Source organism: Cydia amplana, chromosome Z, assembly GCF_948474715.1.
Source record: "Cydia amplana chromosome Z, ilCydAmpl1.1, whole genome shotgun sequence".
In the NCBI taxonomy this organism is placed as follows: Eukaryota; Metazoa; Arthropoda; class Insecta; order Lepidoptera; family Tortricidae; genus Cydia; species Cydia amplana.
The window spans coordinates 36,085,899-36,107,251 of NC_086096.1; the positions used below are offsets into that span (position 1 = coordinate 36,085,899).

Sequence of the window (21,353 nt, forward strand, 5' to 3'; positions counted from 1 at the left end):
TTTAAAGTTTATTCTATTGGTCTACTACTTATCTTACAGCGTTTTCCTCAGAACCCCTAGTGTAAATTTCATTCGATAGCGTAACGAGCGTTCGCGTTTGCGTTATGTCTATTTTTGTGTGGGATTTTGAACAGCGCGCCAAGAGGTTTTGGAAACTCAAAATCCCATACAAAATGACACTTAATGCAAACGCGTATGTCATGTCTCGAATGAAATGTACACTGGGGGTACAGAAATAGTTAGTTCGCCGCGGTAAAATTCCCTACGTCCAAAGATCTTGCGCGCGCGACGCTCTTGAAGTACCGCGCCGATGCTTTGGGGGTGCGCGGGCGCCGGGGGTCCGAGAAATCTACCGCGTGCATGCCAAAGTGTGACCTGTGGAAAAAAAATTAGTTTTATTTATATTTTTATACTAGCGACCCGCCCTGGCAACGCACGGGTTAACAAATTATACATAAATCCTCCTCTTGAATCCGACTAAGTATCTATTTAAAAAAATCCGTTGCGTAGTTGTACGTAAAGATCTAAGCATACATAGGGACAGACAGCGGGAAGCGACTTTGTTTTATACTATGTAGTGATGAGCCTAAGGTGCCCCACTGCTGGGCAAAGGCCTCCCACCCCCTATTCCACGTATCCCGGTTTTGACAACAATGTAAAGGTTTGCCTGTCAAATATCAAAAGTGCGAACGAAATCGGAATGATGTCAAGTGTCATTTAAAGTATTCAATTCAAAAATAAAGTTATGTGATTGCGTGAATTATTTGGTTCGGAACCAGTATTTTCCGAGATATAATCATTACTCACCAACCGGATTTCCTGAATACAGCTTTCCGTATTTTCCAGTCCGCTAACCCTACGTTTTGGCACGTTTTGGTTAATTCAAGCGGCCGTTAGCAGCCGCTATGAAGCTCAAAAGTGCTCACGTTTTTTATTTATTATCTGCCTCTTTCGCGCCCATAAAATGTTTATATACCTACGTGATACATATTAGAACAAATTAAATTATTTTTAGAAAATATTTTAATTTGTTATTATTTCAAGTAGAAACACTACTATATAAATTATAAACTGAAATAAATGTCATATACTAAGAAAAACCGGCCAAGTGCGAGTCGGACTCGTGCACGGAGGGTTCCGCACCATCAACAAAAAATAGAGCAAAACAAGCAAAAAAACGGTCACCCATCCAAGTACTGACCCCGCCCGACGTTGCTTAACTTCGGTCAAAAATCACGTTTGTTGTATGGGGGCCCCACTTAAATCTTTATTTTATTCTGTTTTTAGTATTTGTTGTTATAGCGGCAACAGAAATACATCATCTGTGAAAATTTCAACTGTCTAGCTATCACGGTTCGTGAGATACAGCCTGGTGACAGACGGACGGACGGACGGACGGACGGACGGAAGGACGGAAGGACGGACGGACGGACGGACAGCGGAGTCTTAGTAATAGGGTCCCGTTTTTACCCTTTGGGTACGGAACCCTAAAAAGTGATCCAAGCCTCCAGTGCCCCAGGCTGGAATCAAACCAGCGTCCTCTGCTATCGCGGCAGGTGCCTGTTACCACTCGGCCACCGGGCCACAGCGGCATAGGTCGAATTTTTCCAAGTATATGCACTTCATACTGAAGGCTTATGGCGCCCCCTGGCCACCTTTAAGGTAGAACAGTATGGCTCGACCTTCTAACTGGATCATCCCAGGTGATACCGAGTTAGCGAGAGAGAGTTTATTTCAGTTCACCTACGCACACACCTCAATTTTATTTAAGCGCAATCGTAATTGTAGAACCGTTTTTGCACGACACGCCAAGCCAAGATGACAATCGTTTGCGCTACGTCAACGAAACGCTTTCAGTCTCTCTATCGCACTAATATGGAAGAGTGATAGAGAAGCGGATAGCATTTCGTTGTTGTAGCGCAAACAATATTCATCTTTGTAATAGGCCCCCAGACCCTTGTAAGACCCAGCCCAGGGTGCTATGATGAGGGGCTATCGACGAAAACACTGATGCAGTGGTGAAGTATGTATTTCTTTTCTTCGAGGACACAGAAATACAGAGTCGGTCTTACAAATTATGTTAATCGTCACCTTGCGTTCGTGACGGTGGTCGGGAGCCAGATGAAAGAAAAGTTCAGTTACAAAATTGGAGAAAATGGTCTACTAGATGTCTATGTTGGTAGTAGTGCATGGATCGCGCGGCCATTCATTGGTCTGATTGGTCCCGCGAATCGAAGTTTGCACAGATAGGAACAAATTGCATAAGTAATGGGTACAATTAGGGAATGACTTGAAATGAGATAAATACATGACATAAAAACTAAAAACTGCGGCGCTGGCACAGTGGCGCCGCACCCTCTTTAAAACTTACTGATAGCCAGAAGTCCACTCGAAGTTGTCAAGGAGCGACCACGCTGTGTATCCCACCACGTTCACTTTGTCTCCGTTTATTGCCAGCAGCACCTGCCAAGGAATACTTTCTCGTATTAATGTGAATTGGCATCGCCATGCAGGGCGGCTATGCCACCAGCCTTTTGGGCACCCTACCATCCGACGCGGAGCTAGCTCCCATTTTTTACATGTGCTGCGTCTACATGTTTGATTTTTTTTTTCAAAGTCAGTAATTTTTGTCTCACATCATATATGTAAACGATTAATAAAGGTGTTTATCTGGAGCATTGCGTTGTATGCGAGTGAGACATGGACACTGAGACAAAAAGGTAGAAAAGGGTTGGAAGCTTTCGAAATGTGGTGTTGTCGGAGGATGGAAAGGATCAGCTGGACTGAGAGGAAGACGAATGAAGAAGTCCTGAGTATGATAGGAGAAAAGCGATGCTTATTAAATACAATAAGAAATAGGAGAGGCATGATGGTATGACACCTGATACGGCATGACAAGTTTTTCCTGAACATCTTGGAAGGCAGGATTGAAAAGACAAGAGAAGAAGGGAAACCTAGAATAACTTATCTTAGCCAAATAAAAAATGATACGTCGTATGAGGAAATTAAAAGACTGGCACAAGAAAGGAATGATTGGCAATTACTCCACCGACAAGAGCAAAGCTCTTAAGTTATGATGATGATGATCATATATGTATAAGTACTTATACGAGTAACAAAGAGTTTACCTGTTCTAAATAGCTTTCAAAGTACTCGATTCGTCCAATGTCATTCAAGTCACCATCAAGATCAGTGAATCCATTTTCTGTGATCATGATCTTTATGTCTCCATACTGTTGTTTGATCCGGTTCAGCAAGTTTCTAATACCTTCTGGGTGTACCTAGAAGAGTAATAAGTTTTTTGTTAAACATATTTTTGATACAAGCTTTTATTGTTGACTTTCTTTCAAAGGGCAACTAAAACTCATCGAGGGAATTCTAACCTGATAGACGGTCTTCCTAACTTTGACCTTAGCCTCCTGACCTGACGACCAGCGTCCTACACGCAGGGCCGGATCTAGGGTAGAGCGAGGGGAACGGCCGCTCTAGGCGCCGGATGGCAAGGGGAGCGCTTGAAAACTTCAACGAAGGGCGCCAAAACCCGATTTCGCTCTACCCTGATCAAGGGCTCGGGCCGGCACTGCCTACACGTGGTACATAGACCCCAATTAACTTTTGGCTCTTTAACTTAACTTGACAGAGTTAAATTTAAGCTGGCAAATTTTGAAACCCGGTTGTCAGGAGGTTAGGTCATCAGATTAAATGTAAGTATCAAACATAAAGCTGGCTATTAGAGATTTAGAGTTGCTAACTGTAAGCCAATCCTGTCCAGATTCAGATGCCCACTCAGGTCTACTCTCGAGTATAGCACCGATTTCATCGAAGCCGTCCGCTGAAAAAGCCCCATATTCTTCGCCAGGCAACGCAGCTCGAACCGTCCTCGAACTATAGTGGTTTAAGCCGAAAAAGTCGTAGGAACCTGTCAACAAATAAACATGATAGAAATATTTGCTGATACCAGGAAATAGGACAAATATTGACCCGTCAAATTAAATGTGAAAACACATTATGAATGAATGGGAATTGGGCTGCTTGCTGAACATAACAATTGAAGGGATGTTTACAAAAACAACATAACTGCTTAGAGCGGTTGACACTTTTTTAAGAACATTGTTAATCGTTTCAGGTGTCAACCCTGAGTCAGTTATGTTGTTTTTGTAAACATCCCTTCAATTGCAACTATCGGGCAAATGCAACTGCTCAAATAATATGAGAAGTCTAGAGTTATTCATGGCATACTTTCACTAGACATACCTAAAAGAGAGTTCAAACATAGTGTGAGTGGCACTAGCTCTGGACTCATTTGTTGTATTTTTAGAATGTCATTGTCCAAAATTGCATTGCAGCATTGCAACTACTTCTACTTTTAGTAAACTGTAAATTTCATCCCTATTTTCACACTTTTCTTCGACTCAAACTGCCATCCAATGCCAAACTCCATGCCAAACTCCTCGATCTCGTTACTTAACACAATAGAAATGAGCGTCATGCATCTAAGTTTTCATCCTGTCTTTAGCTGATCATGAGGGCTTGATACGAAACGCCTCAGGCCTCAGTTAAACGCTAGGCCATAGGGCATAGCTAGCAGGGATACCTTTCACCAGCTCGATTTCTTCAGGAGTAAACGCCGGCAGTTTGGACCGGGGGTATCCCTCCGATTTACTCTTTTCCTCCATAAATGCTTCCAGCAGCGGCGGCCAGCCCCCTTCAGCGGAATATATGGGGTAGGAGAAACGGGTGAACTAAAAGAATACCGTAAAACGAGGTGACTTTAGGAAATTTTGGGGATACTTTGATAGTTTTAAAACTGCCACTAAATTATCATTATTCATTATTTTCTCGAACTGTTCGTGTAACAAGTTAGATTATTATACATACTTGTTTACCTACTACTAAAAAATCCGAATAAAAATATGTAACGGCTGAAAAACTGAAATATCGAAGTCGCCCCTGCATTTGAAAGTCACCCCGGTTTACCATTAAATAGTATCGATAACATGATAACAAATAACGTCCAGCGCGGCAATGCCGCCAGCCTTCTTGGCACCCTGCCCCAAGGCACTGAGCTGAAGCCAGTTTTTTATTTACCTATACATTTAGTTGTTGTAGTTAGTTGTAGTTTTAATTTTTTTTGCTTATTTATATTACTTGTTATTAGGAAATAAAAATGACAACAAAAATGTATGTTAAAGAAAATCCCTCCTTAAGTTTGAGAAATGTTTGTTTATCTCTTGTCTGCGTAAGCGCTAAATCGGGAGTCATGGAGAACCAGGGGAGAGGCCTTTGCCCGGCAGTGCGACACAAAAATAGGCTAAGAAAAAAGAAAGACACAACCGAGGTTTGGTCCCACGATTTTTCACCACTTCGCTTGGGTCAGCGTGTTTGTCAATATAGGTAGGTATGGTTCAAATCAAAGAAAATTACCTCGTAAACCGTGTGTCAAATACAGAGATTTGTTTCCAAAATAGTTGTCGTGTAAAACGAGCATGTAATGTATTTAACTTTCTGACTATTAAATTTCGCCGCCTAATTTTAACCAGCGCAGTAAAGATTGCTGATTTTTGAGAAGAACGATAACTAGGTAAACTTAGGTGGTAGATTCAATTAAACATTAATACCGCGTAGTCTCTGGCCAACACTGTTATATCCAGGTCTTCATCAGTTTTTGGCTCGAACCAGAACTCGTGGTTGGCAATGGACACTTCACCTGTTAAATAAAAGGTAATTCTAATTAAGTGTATAGTTGGATCTTATTAAGGTGTCCGAACGTTAAAAATAAACTAAAATAGATGTCATATACGTGAAAAGGTGATCAGAGCTGTCAGTGTCCAGAGCAGGAACTTAATCGGGTCATTCCTCAACGATATAATTCCCCTGGCTTTATTTATTCGCAAATTCCCAAGAGATTCCTTGGTGTCGGAAGCGAAGATCGGGTCGTTGCGCCACAGCATTAAGTAAGTTACAAAAGCTCACCGCCATATTTAGGTTTGAACTCCTCTTCATAAATCCTGTATGCCGCGGCGTGCGCCAGTAAGATGTACTTCGAGCACAGCAGCGCCCCCACCTCGTTCACAAGTCCTGGGGCTACAATGTCTCTGTAACCAGATAATTTGAGTCGGATCACCTTAAGTTTTCATGCCAAGTGCTACGTCAAGTATGGATCTTATAGGGATTATATGAAATGCATTCTTGCTGCCATGTTTGTGCAAAGCTAGCGTGGTCAGCGTCTATGGACATTTTTTTATATTTGGTCTGACGAATTGTTCTGTGTGAAATTAAGCAAGGCAGGCCAACCACCGCCAGGGGTTTCGCCCAGCAATGACGCAGGTTCACACGCGGATGGTGATCCAGGTGTCCACCTGGTCGGCGTACAGGCTGAAGACCACACGCGCGTAGTCAGCAAGGGCGTTCGCCCCGCCTCCGACAATAGGCTTTGTGAGGTGTTCAATAAAGAGTATTGTATTTTACCTGTAAGAAGGTTCACACACGTAGATAGCCTCATTAATGGTGAGCCAGGTATCCACTTGGTCCGCGTACAGGCTGAAGACCACACGGGCGTAGTCCGCGAACCATTCCACCGACAGGGGGTTTGCCCAGCCACCTGGACATGAACATGAAAAATGTAAAAAAAGTTTAGTGAAGGTAGATAAAAACTTTAAATAAAATGGTCCACCAAGATCTTGCAGACCCCGCGGTAGGTCTTGATTGCGAACCCGGTTGGAACCCGGGCCAGGATATGGAGACTGTGGATGTTTACCGTTTGAAGATAATTCAAAGACGTACCAAGGTCCTGCAGGCTTTGCGGTAGTTCCCAATGGTACAGCGTAACTACAGGCGCGATGCCACGCGCGCGCAGTCCGGAGATTAAATCCCCGTAGTAGCGCCGACCGTCCGCGCTGATCTTGTTAGCGAACCCGTTTGGAAGGAGCCGAGGCCAATTTATGGAGAATCTGTGGATGTTTAGGTTTACTTCTTTGATTCTTAAGAGTCATGATGAACGTAGCTGGGTCATACACATTTGGGGCATTATCTACGAAAAGGGACCTTATTGTCGATGGCGCTTACACCGCACAGCGTCGCCCGGCCATTATTAACGATGCTCCCATATAAATTCATATGGGAGCATCGTTAATAATGGCGTAAGCGCCATCGACAATAAGGTCCCTTTTCATAGATAACGTCACATTTTGTAGTATGCTCAACTCGCTCGCGACTTTTTCTGTAGTCGTCGCAAAGTTAAGGTATCTAAGGCTGCGGTCGTACTGCAGACGCCGCACGCAGCCGACAACGTCACGTCGCACGCAGCGTCTGAATGGTGTGTTCGAGAATGCTCGGGAGTGGTCGTTTTCGCTCGCTGCGTGCGGCGTCCCCCCGCCAACACCATTCAGACGCTGCGTGCGACGTGACGTTGTCGGCTGCGTGCGGCGTCTGCAGTACGACCGCAGCCTAACAGTATTTTTTTAAGCTGCACTTTTACAGGCGTGATTGTGATACATTTACGAGTATTACCTATACATTTATAATTATATATGTCGCAGTGGGATTGTATAATCCGCCGTATTACATTACGGCTAGCCGTTTTACAAAACAGGGGCGTTTTGAAATGCGGCGGTTCGACGATTAGCCGGATTGAATGCGGCTGAATGAAAATCCGCCGGAATGTATTCGGCGCCATACGTTCTTCAAGACGGCTAGCCGTAATGTAATACAGCGAGTCATTAGCCGCCGCTTTGAAAGTTTTTAGTTCCCATTTTTAACACTCGTGGCGCTGCCTGACATAACAACAACAAACTATTAAAAACGCTGGGGTGTCCATCAAATCTGGAGTTTGTCGGACTGTTTCTTTTCAAAAAACATTTCCTTCGCAACTTAACTAAACGGAGCCCCGCTACTCCTATTTCTGAGCGGTTTGCCCTTCGGGCATCTGAAGCTACCTAACGAACCTAACCTACCTAGCTATTGATTTAGTGAGGTCCGTGAAAACATTACACTTTGGGGAAAAAAGCGTAGGTAGGTAAGTAGGTTAGGTTCGTTAGGTAGTTTCAGATGCCCGAAGGGCAAACCGCCCAGAAATAGGAGCCCCGCTTGCGGGGCTCCGTCTATTTAAGTTGTGAAGGAAATGTTTTGGAAAAGAAACACATGTAGTGCGGTGGGACCATGGTAAAATAAATTAAATTGCAAACATTGTCAAACTCCGGTTACGTAGGCGACCGAAAGAATGGTCACTCTACAATCTAAATAGTAGATACGACGCGGCTAAACGTAGGCCGCCTTATTGAAGAAGGTATCGCAATGACAATCCGGCTAATCGTAGAACCGCCGTATTTCAGCCGTAATGTAATACGGCGGATTATACGATCTGACTACGACATATACATACAACTCATACAAGTGGCATACTGGAAGAGAGGCTCTATGCTCAGCAGTGGGCGATAAAAGGCTGATATGATGATGGGACTCAAATAAGGTATTTGGGGTATGTAATGTAACAGAGTCGTTAACTTCTAAATATTGTATGTCAAACACCCAGCTGTGAAATAACATGAAATGGTATTATGTCAGATATTTATTTATCTATCTAATACACTTTAAACGAGCAATTTTTGTAGGTATATTTATTTATTAATATGTATACATTTCGGGGATCTCGGGAACGACTCTATTCCGATGATATTTGTTATATGGGGGTTTTCGGGGGCGAAAAATCGATCTAGTTAGGTTTTATCTCTGGGAAAACGCTCATTTTTGAGTTTTTATATGTTTTCCGAGCAAAGCTCGGTCTCCCAGACAGGGATCGGATACCGGTATTTTTTGTATGGGAACGGAAACGGTATTTATTCGTTCTTTGCTAATTACTTCATTTCTAATTGGGCAATCTAATAATACGAAGTCGTTACCTAAACACACAACTGAGTCCTATATTTCGAGTATAAAATAATTCGAAAAATATGGTTATTTCGATGTTTTTGCAAAAAACCGGTTCCGATCCCTGCTCCCAGATATTGATCCTAACTGTAAGTTCTTGAGAACTGCACTAAGTCTAGTTCGAATATTGCACATAGGTAGGCACGTTTGTTTTATCCTATCTAGGTATAAATGCACTTCAAAGAGTTAGGATCATAATAGTACTTATATAATGCAGTTAGCACTAATCGCTCCAAGATAAACGCTTATCTAAAGCCTTATATAGCGAAGATGACTTGCGTGTGCGCATCAAAGGTTTTCATTAAGCCGCTAACGCAACATTGTAGGTCTTAATATATTACAAATATGTGACGTTATCTATGAAAAGGGACCTTATTGTCGATGACGGTTACGCCATTATTAACGATGCTCCGATATAAATAAATACAATGCCGCGCGACGCTGTGCGTAAGCGCCATCGACAATAAGGTCCCTTTTCATAGATAATTCCCCATATAACGTTAAAAATGTAACGTTACAAATATAGCCTATAGTTTCCGTGTGTTTTTCAGGGTAATATTCGCCTTGCATGACAACGGTCGAGTGGGGAAAACGAGGGAGGCCTTTGCCCACAGTGGGATACCAAAGTAAACTAAAAAAAATGCCTTTGAAAAAACGTGTATCAAATCAATATAGTATGCCGTTCGGCAGACTCCAAGCAAAACCTTGGTAAATAGGGTAACAGCACCAGTGGCCAGCCAGGTACCAGTAGTCAGCCTTTTGAGCCGTTTATTGGTCATAAATATCTGGTATATTCGTTTAAACAAATCACGAGTACTAGGAGCTTTGATTCCTTATTGGTTAATACGTCACACGACAGGTGCGGTGAGGGAACGGGGGGGAAGAAATATACTCGCTCATACAGGTGCTGTTTGTCGACGAGTGAAATAGTGTCATGTCCGCCATATTTTTTACTGCACGTGGTGTTCTCTTAACAGGCAAGGAAAACTATGTTTTAATGTTAAAAGTTATTGTTTTTGCTAATGATTGGTTTATTTATTAGTTTATCTATTAAATTGCATTATTTTTGTATGAAAATATCAATATTTCACTGGGCTGAGGGGGCTGGCCACTGGATAACACTTTTTTCCAAAGAATCCAGTGCCCAGCCCCCCACGGCTGACCTTTGGATTATTCGTTTATTTTATTATTTTCGAGCCAATACGACCGTTAGGACCGTTAAATTTACATTTTCAAATTTAGTTAGGCATGCCCTAGTCAATTTAAAGTAAAACCCAGTAGTCAGCCGCATTTGAAATAACGTTTTAATGCGGCTGACCACTGGGTTTCGCTGATTCAGTACTCAGCCGTTGACCTTGCTTGGTACGTCGCCGCCAAAAATATGTCCACATTTTTAAACCCTATCTCATTGAAATAAGGTTCAAAAGTGTATATATATTTTTGACGTTAACTATCATTTTGCTTTTTCCTGGTCGGTATAATATGACTTTGTTTATTAATGATAAAATGATAATTAGATCTAAATAGACTCGTTTAATTATTTTTACCGAATACCTACTAGGAACATAATTATATATTCGGATTTACCTCGTTAAATTTTGACGGATTAATTATTAGAAAATAAATATTGCGATTCTTAGTTTGCAAGAAAAGTGTTAGTTAAGTACCTATGCCCAACAAATTTCGTTTCATAAGAATTGTATGTACTATGTACCTATAAGATTTTTTTTTATTAAATAAGTAAACAAGTAAGTAATACATATAAGAAAAAAATAATAAACTAAAATTAAAAACTACAACTAACTACAATAACAATAACTAAAATTATACATAATAAATAGATATTATAACATCGTTGATTTTGATATATGCAAAAAATTATAAACTAAAATTAAAAACTACAATAACAAAAATTATAAAGAAAAAATAAATATTATATTATCGTTGATTTTGATATAAATATTAGTGATTTTGATCTAATTATTATGAATACTTTATATAGGCTGAGTACTGGGTACATAGAGGCTGCTTACTGGATTTTGGAGGCTGACTACTGGAGAAAAGTGCCACTTTTTGTTTAAACTTAATTAGAGATATTATAAAGAGGATTGTTATTTTTTTAAATATTTTGTTATAAAACTATTATAAACAATTGATCTAACCATGTCATTTGTTTAATTATCCGACTAATCCTATAGAAATGCCGAACGTTCAAACTTAAAAAAGTCGTTATAAGGCTGACTACTGGTGCCCTTACCCTAAATACGTAGGTTAAGTAAAGTAAAGTTAACTCGATTTCTCAATTGTATTAGGTATATCGCTACCCTGCATACAGCAGTATAACATTATATATAAGTTATTTTAAAACAGAACTATATTTTGATAATCTCGTGATGTGAATGTTTTAGGCGGTCGCAATTTAATGTATAGGATGGCCTTATCTATAACATTGTGATCTGATCTGTGATCCCAGATACTGTCACTCTTGTCTGTCGATAATACGAGTAAATAAAATGATCCCCTTGTGAGAACTTTTTCCTAGTTAATCACCTGTAGAAATCCACTCCCATCTCCGCAATGAGGTCGAGGTCCTGTTCCCAGAGATGGTAGGAGTCACAAGCCACGTCACCATTACTCCGGTCGGCCACGAACTCCGGCCTGGTGTGGAGCAAGTGGTCCCAGATATTTTCACCCTTAATTTTTTTCTAATAAATTAAATAAGTGTCTAAAGTAGGAACAGGAAGCACTAAGAATTATGTACATTGACTCGTCTGTTCCTATCTCTATCGCACGCACATAATAATGCTGTCGCGCTGGTGGCATTGACCGCCGGTAATATGGGCGGGACAGCAATATAATGGGGTTGGCAACTGTCAAAGGTTTACATAGATGACGCCATCATAGCTTGCCCCCTTTTTTCTATGAGATTTGGCTTAAACGGCTGGCATCCAGGACATTAAAAAGACAAAAATTTGACACGCCATTACGATGGCGCCATCTGCTATATAAGCTTGTGTACATATTGCAAGAGATTTTAAGATATATATAAGGTGTATATTTTGCATGCTGCAATTCAGCTAAATGTGTGATACTTTGCAATTTGTAATATTTAAGACCTTTTGTTAACCACATTTAACGCAAATAAAGCTTTACTTTACTTTACGAGGGGCGTTCAAAATATTCTCGGTATTGATATCTTACGACCTCTTCTAAAATTTCTTTCGTTACTGGCCGCTAAGGTTTATTCATTGACATTAAAAAAAAGTATAATTCGAACCGAGATGGTCTTTTGTTTTTCTGCAATTGCTGAACAAACATGAACATCATGTGCGAATTGACAATGTTAACTAAATTAGAACATCGATGCGTGATAAAATTCTTGACAAAACAGGGTAAAAATCAAAAACCATAAAAGAGGAAATGGATTGTGTTTACCGTGAGTCTGCTCCTTCTTTATCTACCATTCAAAAGTGGTCAAGCGAGTTTAAACGCGGAAGGGAGAGTATTGAAGATGACCCTAGACCTGGCCGGCCTGTAGTAGCTACTTCACAAGAAAATATTGATAAAGTGGAAAAACTTATATTGGAAGATGGTCGAGTGAAGGTAAAATCTATAGCACAAGTAACCAATCTCTCTATTGGTACCGTACATGATATTATACATGACCATCTTAATATGTCAAAAGTAAGTGCAAGATGGGTTCCGCGAATGCTGACTCGGCTTCAAAAAGACATGCGTGTAGCTTGTTGTTCCGATTTTATTGACCTGTGCGGTGAAAATCCTGATGAGGTGCTGCAAAGAATAGTTACTGGAGATGAAACCTGGGTTCATCATTATGACCCAGAGAGTAAACAAGAGTCCATGCAGTGGCACATTAAGGGTTCAGCTCATCCCAAGAAGTTCAAGGTCATCCCTTCAGCTGGCAAGGTCATGGCCACGATATTTTGGGATTGTGAAGGAGTATTACTAATCGATTATAAAGAAAAAGGTGTAAATATCACAGGACAGTACTACGCTAACATTCTACGTCAATTAAAGGATGTAATTAAAGAAAAGAGGCGAGGAAAGTTAACCAAAGGTATTCTGCTTCTGCATGACAACGCCCCCGTCCATACTGCTCATATTGCCAAGGCAGCTATTGTTGAATGTGGGTTTAAAACTGTTACTCACCCACCGTATAGTCCGGACTTAGCCCTCAGCGACTTCTTTTTGCTCCCCAATCTTAAAAAGGATCTGCGTGGAAATAAATTTTCTGACGATGAAGCATTGAAGGCGGCAGTGGAGGAGCATTTTTACACGAAAGATAAAAAATATTTTTACGAGGGATTAAAAAAAATAATTGATCGATCTTTTAAGTGTATGAACATAGGGGGGGGAGTATATTGAAAAATAAAAATATCAAACTTTTCGTACTTGTTTGTTTTCATTCTCATACCGAGAATATTTTGAATACCCCTCGTACTTTACTTTAAATACTTCGACTGGCCAACCCCATTACGCGCGCGCGATAGAGCTGTCTCTACCTATGCCTACTAGCCGAATCAATGTATGAAATTCTTCGTGCCTACAGTCCTTACTTTACCAAAACGTTTATTAAAAAAATAATTACAGACTATAAAAGGGTAATTCCTCAACAATCTCATTCCCCTGGCTATACCTATTTGCAAGTTCCCAGGAGAGTCCCCTCAGCAGTTTTGGTTGTTTGAGATGCTAATGAAGCGGAATCTCCTGGGAGTTTCCGACTAGGTATGGCCAGGGGAATGAGATTTTTTTAGGAATGACTCAAAAATAGCACTTCTGCTATTGCTGTGTGTGTGCGATTTCGATTTTCGGTATCGAGTATAAACAGCAACACTCCTAACAGTACATGAGTGATGGACCTTATTACAAAAGGCATTAAAGTCCACCGATGTACAGTTAACAGTGTGGGCGATTGTAACTACGAGTAACTACTTACCACTGACATTCCATGCCCCCTCTATTTGGTAGGAGGAGGTGGCCACTCCGAACCGGAACTCTGGTGGGAAACTCTGGCATGCGATCTGTCCCGCCAGGGATAGTAACCTATCGACAATTAGGTACCTACATGATAAATAACAATGAAATAAAACTATTATAACGGGTATATATTGAATTTATTATATCGCGTATATTGAATTTATACTACATCCCGACGTTTCGTACCCTTTACAGCGTTCGTGGTCAACGGGTGACTAAGGGAAAACTACACTGTGCTAATCTACCCACTTACAATATATACTGGGTCAACCAAATCTTGTCAGTAGAGAAAGGCGGCAAATTTGAAAAATGTAGGCGCGAAGGGATATCGTCCCATAGAAAATTTGAATTTCGCGCCTTTTTTTAGTGACAAGATTTGGTTGACCATCTATAATTAACCACGATAAACTATACATTTTAAGGCCAGTTATACATGCAAAATTGGTTCATAAGATTAGTTCTACATTACAAATATTTTCAAGTAAAGATAAAGATAAAGTTACGCCAATAACAAATTACGGGGCCATCTTTTATACACCGTGTTTTTTTTTATTTCCGTTAATTTCAAGGGTGCATTCCCGAGCTTAAATCAAGTAACTTTCTCAAAGACACCGATAATCTAATTAACTACATTTCAGAGATAAACAATAATTGATTTTTTTCCTATAAGGCCCCTACAAGCGTGTAGCGTGTAGCCTTTGGGCCGGTTTACATATTGATTAGTGTTTAGAATGAGTTCATACATTTGCTACTAAACTTAAGTACAATCTCGGTCGATCGATGTTCGAAATGACATTGATATGTCACAGATTTAAATTGTTTGGTTGAGTTAGATGTAATGCCCGTGTTACACCAACGCTATATGCTACATTTAATTACTTTTTACACTTATTTTTTTTTGTAAAAAACGCAAAAAAATTTTTTTTTTAAATTAACTATGCCATTTAGTACTTGTAAACGTACTTTAACCATACCCCGAAGTTAACGGAATTCAATAAAATATACAACGAATCCATTCTGATTTTTGATTAATGCTCGTAAAAAAATGAAATTGTTGGATAGTAGGACGCCCTAGGGCCCTTCATACTTAGATAAATAATGAGACACTTTCAGAACATGAAAAATGAGAATAATTATTTTTACATATTTTTTCCGGATTACTTATACTTACCCCACTGCTATTCCCAGCTTCATCTTGTGAACGATTGAGAAGATAGTCAATACTTGGATCGACGGTTTACCTAATCTTTTTATATAACCCCTTATCAGTAAGCAAATCTGTTTTTAGGGTCCCGTAGCCAAATGGCAAAAAACGGAACCCTTATAGATTCGTCATGTCTGTCTGTCTGTCTGTCTGTCTGTCCGTCTGCCCGTCTGTCCGTCTGTCCGTCCGTATGGCACAGCCACTTTTTTCCGAAACTATAAGAACTATACTGTTGAAACTTGGTAAGTAGATGTATTCTGTGAACCGCATTTAAGGTTTTCACACAAAAATAGAAAAAAAATTTTTTTTTTGGGTTTCCCCATACTTAGAACTGAAACTAAAAAAAAAATTTTCATCAAACCCATACGTGTCTTTCTATGGATAGGTCTTCATATCTATGGATAGGTCTTCAAAAATGATATTGAGGTTTCTAATATCATTTTTTTCTAAACTGAATAGTTTGCGCGAGAGACACTTCCAAAGTGGTAAAATGTGTCCCCCCCCCCTGTAACTAGGGCATGCTCCCGGAAATTCCCGGGAATTACCGGGAATTTTATAGTGTCGAAAGAACCGGTACTGAAGACCCGGTACCGGTACTTCCCGGTTCTCATCAGTATGCGTATTTATTCCCATTTCAATAGTAGTTGTCTTCTAGTAAAGTGGTAATTTGTAAAAATTCACCAAGTTTTCTATTTCAACTTTGTTTTTATCTGAAACATCGTTCAGTACTTTTATTCCGGTTACATAAAGGACTAATGATATTAGCAATCTATGTATGTTTGTGTCATATGTCCCGATGGAGCCTTAAAGCTACTAAGTTACACCTATTTAGATGAATAAGGTGTCTATCTATACATTTTGACCCGGGTAACTTAAGCTATAATCTTTAAACAACTTTTAAATCACAAGTAGAATATTATTTATTTATTATATTCGAATATTGTTCTTCTAGGTTTGGTTTTATATGAAAATATTCTATTCTCGGGTTGAATTTTTAACTCCTGTATCCAATATCATATCAATCCCGTGCCGTCATAGTGCTGAGTGCATCGACTACCGCCGTGTTGCTCGTACACCTTTAAGCCCAAGCGCAGGCAAAGTGTGCCGGTTAATTTCGTAAAATAGGTGGGAACGCTAAAAGTGCTTTTTTATATAAAATAAGTCGTTTATTAATCCTTATGAAATTGTTCATATGAAAATAAGTAATTCATAAAGATTGTACGCTAACACAAACAATTTCTTAAAAAGAATCATAAGATGCCTTGAGAACCGGGAAGAACCGGGACTCCCGGTTCCGGCCATGTTCAGAACCGGGAAATAAAATTCATGGTACCGGGACCGGTACTGCATGCCCTACCTGTAACTTCTAAAATAAGAGAATGATAAAACTAAAAAAAATATATGATGTACATTACCATGCAAACTTCCACCGAAAATTGGTTTGAACAAGATCTAGTAAGTAGTTTTTTTTTAATACGTCATAAATCCCCTAAATACGGAACCCTTCATGGGCGAGTCCGACTCGCACTTGGCCGCTTTTTTTTCGAAAGTTTTTATCGAAGGGTTTGCACTGCAAATGAACCTTAAAATTCGCTTAAACGTCTAAGGGCCACTTGCACCATTCACTAACCCGGGGTTAACCTCGTGTTCTCCACTCGACCTTGTCATGGGCATTTTCCCACCATTTGGGGTAGAATTTGGCGCCCAAGTCGGTAAATTGTGTAGCTAGGGTTTGCAATCCGGATCCGAAATGTATGAAATTATCCGGATCTGGATCCGGATCCGCGGATCTTCCCATACATTTCGGATCCGTCGTGCAAACCCTATGTGTAGCCAAGTAGACAAGTTAATAAAGGGTAAGTTGCATTAGGGTAGCTTCGAAAGCGGGATAATTTTGAAAATTGCAAATCGCAAATATGTATCTAATAACCTAAAAGCACTGCTATGACTACCTACGGTAGCAACAATAAGCAAAATGTACGTTGCAGTTGCGTACCTAAGTAAATGTTGCCAACGTTAGGTATGGGTCAAGGAATATAGTAGTTTGTGTTACAAGTAAAGGGATCAAAATGATATATTTCCGTCAAGGGCGTACATTGAATCCTGAGCTTGATGAGGGGTTCAAGTGTTAACGCCCAAGAGAAATAAATTTGATACCATGTGACACATACTGCTATTCACTTCAACTATGGGGAAAATAAAAAAAATCTTAGTGTTGACACAATCTGATGCTTAAACAGATTATTTAAGGTAAAAAAAAAAGTGCAAAAAAATGTAAAAATAGTGTGCTAGAACAGAAAAGTGTTACTTTGATCCCTCCTAGCAGGGAGGAAAAGTGCCACTTTGATCCCTCCTATAGCAGGGAAGAAAAGGCTCTTTTCTGAATAGGTTATGTGAAAAGTACTATTTCGTCCGGGTGCAACCCTACCCCCCTGCGTTTTGTTTTTCACCTCTTATCTTATTTCTTCTTAAACGTGTCAAATAATAAGTACTTATTAGGTATCTACATTACATATTTTTATCTGTCACCTGTTGTTAATAAACCACAAATAATGGATTAGTTACCTACAGTTATCGAAAACTTGCACCATCGATGCAATATATCTAGATACACTTCAGTTTAGGTTACGTCATAGGAAAAATAAACACACACACACACACTTGAGGGCTCTTCAGTAACTGTATCTTACGATATGTGAGTTAAGCCAGGGACAGACGTTGCCGGTCTTCGCTTGTCATGTCGGGCGACGTCGGGTGATGTGGCGCGACGTTGCCGGTCTTCGTTCGTCATGTCGGGCGACGTCAGGTGATGTGGCGCGACGTTGCCGGTCTTCGCTCGTCATGTCGGGCGACGTCGGGTGATGTGGCGCGACGTTGCCGGTCTTCGTTCGTCATGTCGGGCGACGTCGGGTGATGTGGCGCGACGTTGCCGGTCTTCGTTCGTCATGTCGGGCGACGTCGGGTGATGTGGCACGACGTTACCGGTCTTCGCTCGTCATGTCGGGCGACGTCGGGTGATGTGGCGCGACGTTGCCGGTCTTCGCTCGTCATGTCGGGCGGCGTCAGGTGATGTGGCGCGACGTTGCCGGTCTTCGCTCGTCATGTCGGGCGACGTCAGGTGATGTGGCGCGACGTTGCCGGTCTTCGCTCGTCATGTCGGGCGACGTCAGGTGATGTGGCGCGACGTTGCCGGTCTTCGCTCGTCATGTCGGGCGACGTCAGGTGATGTGGCGCGAAATTGCCGGTCTTCGTTCGTCATGTCGGGCGACGTCGGGTGATGTGGCGCGACGTTGCCGGTCTTCGTTCGTCATGTCGGGCGACGTCGGGTGATGTGGCGCGACGTTGCCGGTCTTCGCTCGTCATGTCGGGCGACGTCAGGTGATGTGGCGCGACGTTGCCGGTCTTCGCTCGTCATGTCGGGCGACGTCAGGTGATGTGGCGCGACGTTGCCGGTCTTCGCTCGTCATGTCGGGCGACGTCAGGTGATGTGGCGCGAAATTGCCGGTCTTCGTTCGTCATGTCGGGCGACGTCGGGTGATGTGGCGCGACGTTGCCGGTCTTCGTTCGTCATGTCGGGCGACGTCGGGTGATGTGGCGCGACGTTGCCGGTCTTCGCTCGTCATGTCGGGCGACATCGTATGCAAGGCGCGCAATGTCGCCCGATATGTCGGCATTGTCGCAAAAAAGGCTCAAAAGGTTAAAGTTGGTTGGTTTTAATTTAATTTCAGTTTTATAACGGTACCAATGTTACTATGCATTCCATAGCAGTATAATTTTAGTATAAAATAGCTAGTGATTAGGTATGTGATAGCAGATGAGACATCTTATCTTATCTAAAGTCTGGCTGTGCATCAGTATGCACTGCTCATGTGACCCTAATAATAGATTTACAAGTGCATCGTGCATCATGATTATTATGTCTTTCTATATTAAATAAAATTCAATTCAATTCAATTAAATCGAGCGTTTTAAATGAAAATTGTGACTTCTGGCTCGTTCCATAACTGTAATATTTTTCACATAGCTTGGGTGCCGTTACAGCTGGCATCTTAACTTTAAGACGCAAAATTGTACTGAGATGTCACAGTAGGTACTCATGCTATGTGAAAAATACAATAATTCTAATCTATACAAATTTAGGTTTTTAGTTAGGTACACATTAATCAATAACGCGTATTTTCCTTAGTGTTCATATAGATAATACCTACAAAAATTAGTTTTTATCCTACCCAACAAACAAAATATCCTTATAATATTAAATCTATAAGGGCTAAATACTCATAGTTGTTTTAAAAAAGCATTCATTATGTCAAGGTACCTTTTTTTAACGGCTCGTTATAAGAAGATTTGGCTTATATTACCTTTATTCTTATAATTTGGCCATGTACAAGTTAATAAATCCAATTAATATGGCTACAATAAGGGTTCAAAAGGTTTTGTTCTTATAGAGGCACATTATAAGAAGATTTGGCTAATATTACCTTTATTCTTATAATTTGGCCATGTACACGTTAATAAACCCAATGAATATGGCTACAATAAGGGTTCAAAATGTTTTGTTCTTATAGAGACTGGATACATTGCTTTTTAGCTATATAATATTCAAAGCAATGTTAAGGCTTTTAATGTGGCCAAATATTCTTATAAAAGTAATGCACAAGATAACTATGATGTTATTTGACTCATAGGAGCATGTTATTAGATGTCTATCTAACAAACAAGTTATAGCATTTTATATGGTACTTACAAGAATTAAAGCAATCCATATTCACTTATATAATACATAATTATAAAGGCATTATTCTCTAAAGTGTTGTATTAAAAGGTTTTACATAACTAGATTCGCCACTACGAAATGAACAATCTGATACCAAATTATCAGCCAGTGGTTCCGCAGAGGATCATTTTATGGAATTGTATTCACGACCAATCACAAAGTGTAATGGTAATTTGGATGAGTCGGATGGTTACAATTATAGCATTATTTTTTTAGTATAAAATGTGACCAGTACCATCTCATGTTATGTAAATTAAAATCTTTTGATTTTAAAATTTTTGTCAGTATCCGCGAATACTACCATTTTATAATCCGCGGACAAGCAAAATGTGTATAAGTACATAGATAGGTACGGGATTTCACTTGTGAGAAAGGAACCCTAACGATATGTAAAATGGCGAATCATAAGCAACACCTACGTTTTAACTCTCATAGAGTATTTGTAGACGATGTGCTAATTGCTTTTGCTCTTATAATGGCCTTGCTCAAAACATGACAAAATAATTAACCGCATTTTTAGCACAAAACCGCTTAAATTCAATGGCGTATTGATACATACAACATTTTACTATGAAATTGAATTCCCACACAGTTTTCATAGTAAATAAGCAAATATTCGGGTAATCTATATATACAAATTCAATAACTTACCGTTTTCTTTTCAGTAACATGGATGACACTTGTTAATTTTTTTGTCAAACTGTTACAAACATATATAAATCACTAAGAAAAACATTTATTGCAAAGTCATAAACGCACAGTTATAATTCCCAAAGACTTTTTAAGAACCTCTGTTTTGCCGTTATGAGTTTTACTCCCTTAAATCTGACGATAACAACACGAGTATAAGGGCTATTGCCCTTATTAATGCTTTCTATATGATTTTTATAAGTACTTATATTAGCTTTTTAAGAGCACTTTCCTTGTTATTATAAGTTTATCTTCCTTGTTGCGTGTCATAATAAAGCACGTACAAGTTAAGAAAGCTCACAATAAAGCAACTACAAGGGGTATATAAGGTAATTGTCCTTATAATTTGTGCCCAAATGCACACTTATTAGCGATAATCTTCTCTAAGGCTCGAGTCCTTTAAGTTGCGCTTATAAGACTCAATAAAGACTCGGAAGTTTTTATGTGCAGGGTCGCTAAAAAACGAGTCGAGTTCTTCAAATTTGGACTCAAAACACTCGAGTTCCTACCAACATTAATTAGACCTACTTTCATTGACGTACTCAGGGTGGCCTTACACAAGGTGTGACACCGCTACAACGCGATTGGTTGATGAGTTCGCATCATGACCGCGATTGGTCGTAACTAGTTGCGTTAGACTGCATAATTCGTGAGTAACACCGCTGAAATAGTAACATTTGTTTAGTCCTTAGATATACGTCAATGCCTACGTTAGACAGTTAAATTTTAATAGCCGAAACAAGTCCCATAGTAAAACGG

General features: G+C 40.2%; 1 protein-coding gene across 1 annotated transcript; it reads right to left on the minus strand.

Moving 5' to 3' along the window:
- Positions 1-239: 239 nt before the first annotated feature.
- Positions 240-15,117, minus strand: LOC134660697 (myrosinase 1-like). Its single transcript, XM_063516477.1, has 12 exons — positions 15,095-15,117; positions 13,890-14,007; positions 11,476-11,630; positions 6,784-6,950; positions 6,469-6,601; positions 5,974-6,095; positions 5,619-5,707; positions 4,595-4,742; positions 3,753-3,919; positions 3,129-3,281; positions 2,372-2,463; positions 240-375 (listed from the first exon to the last, which is right to left on the minus strand). Exons 1-12 carry the CDS (start codon positions 15,115-15,117, stop codon positions 240-242), a joined length of 1,503 nt encoding a protein of 500 aa, XP_063372547.1.
- Between the last annotated feature and the right edge of the window lie 6,236 nt (positions 15,118-21,353).

Bases quoted from the DNA above. Each gene is read 5' to 3' on its own strand.
- LOC134660697 (XM_063516477.1), bottom strand. From the start codon at position 15,117: ATGAAGCTGGGAATAGCAGTGGG. The intron at 6,951-11,475 runs GTGATTAACTAG...AAACATCCACAG, and splicing joins ATGGGAGTGGATTTCTACAG to ATTCTCCATAAATTGGCCTC. The intron at 5,708-5,973 runs GTGAGCTTTTGT...TTTATTTAACAG, and splicing joins GTTCAAACCTAAATATGGCG to GTGAAGTGTCCATTGCCAAC.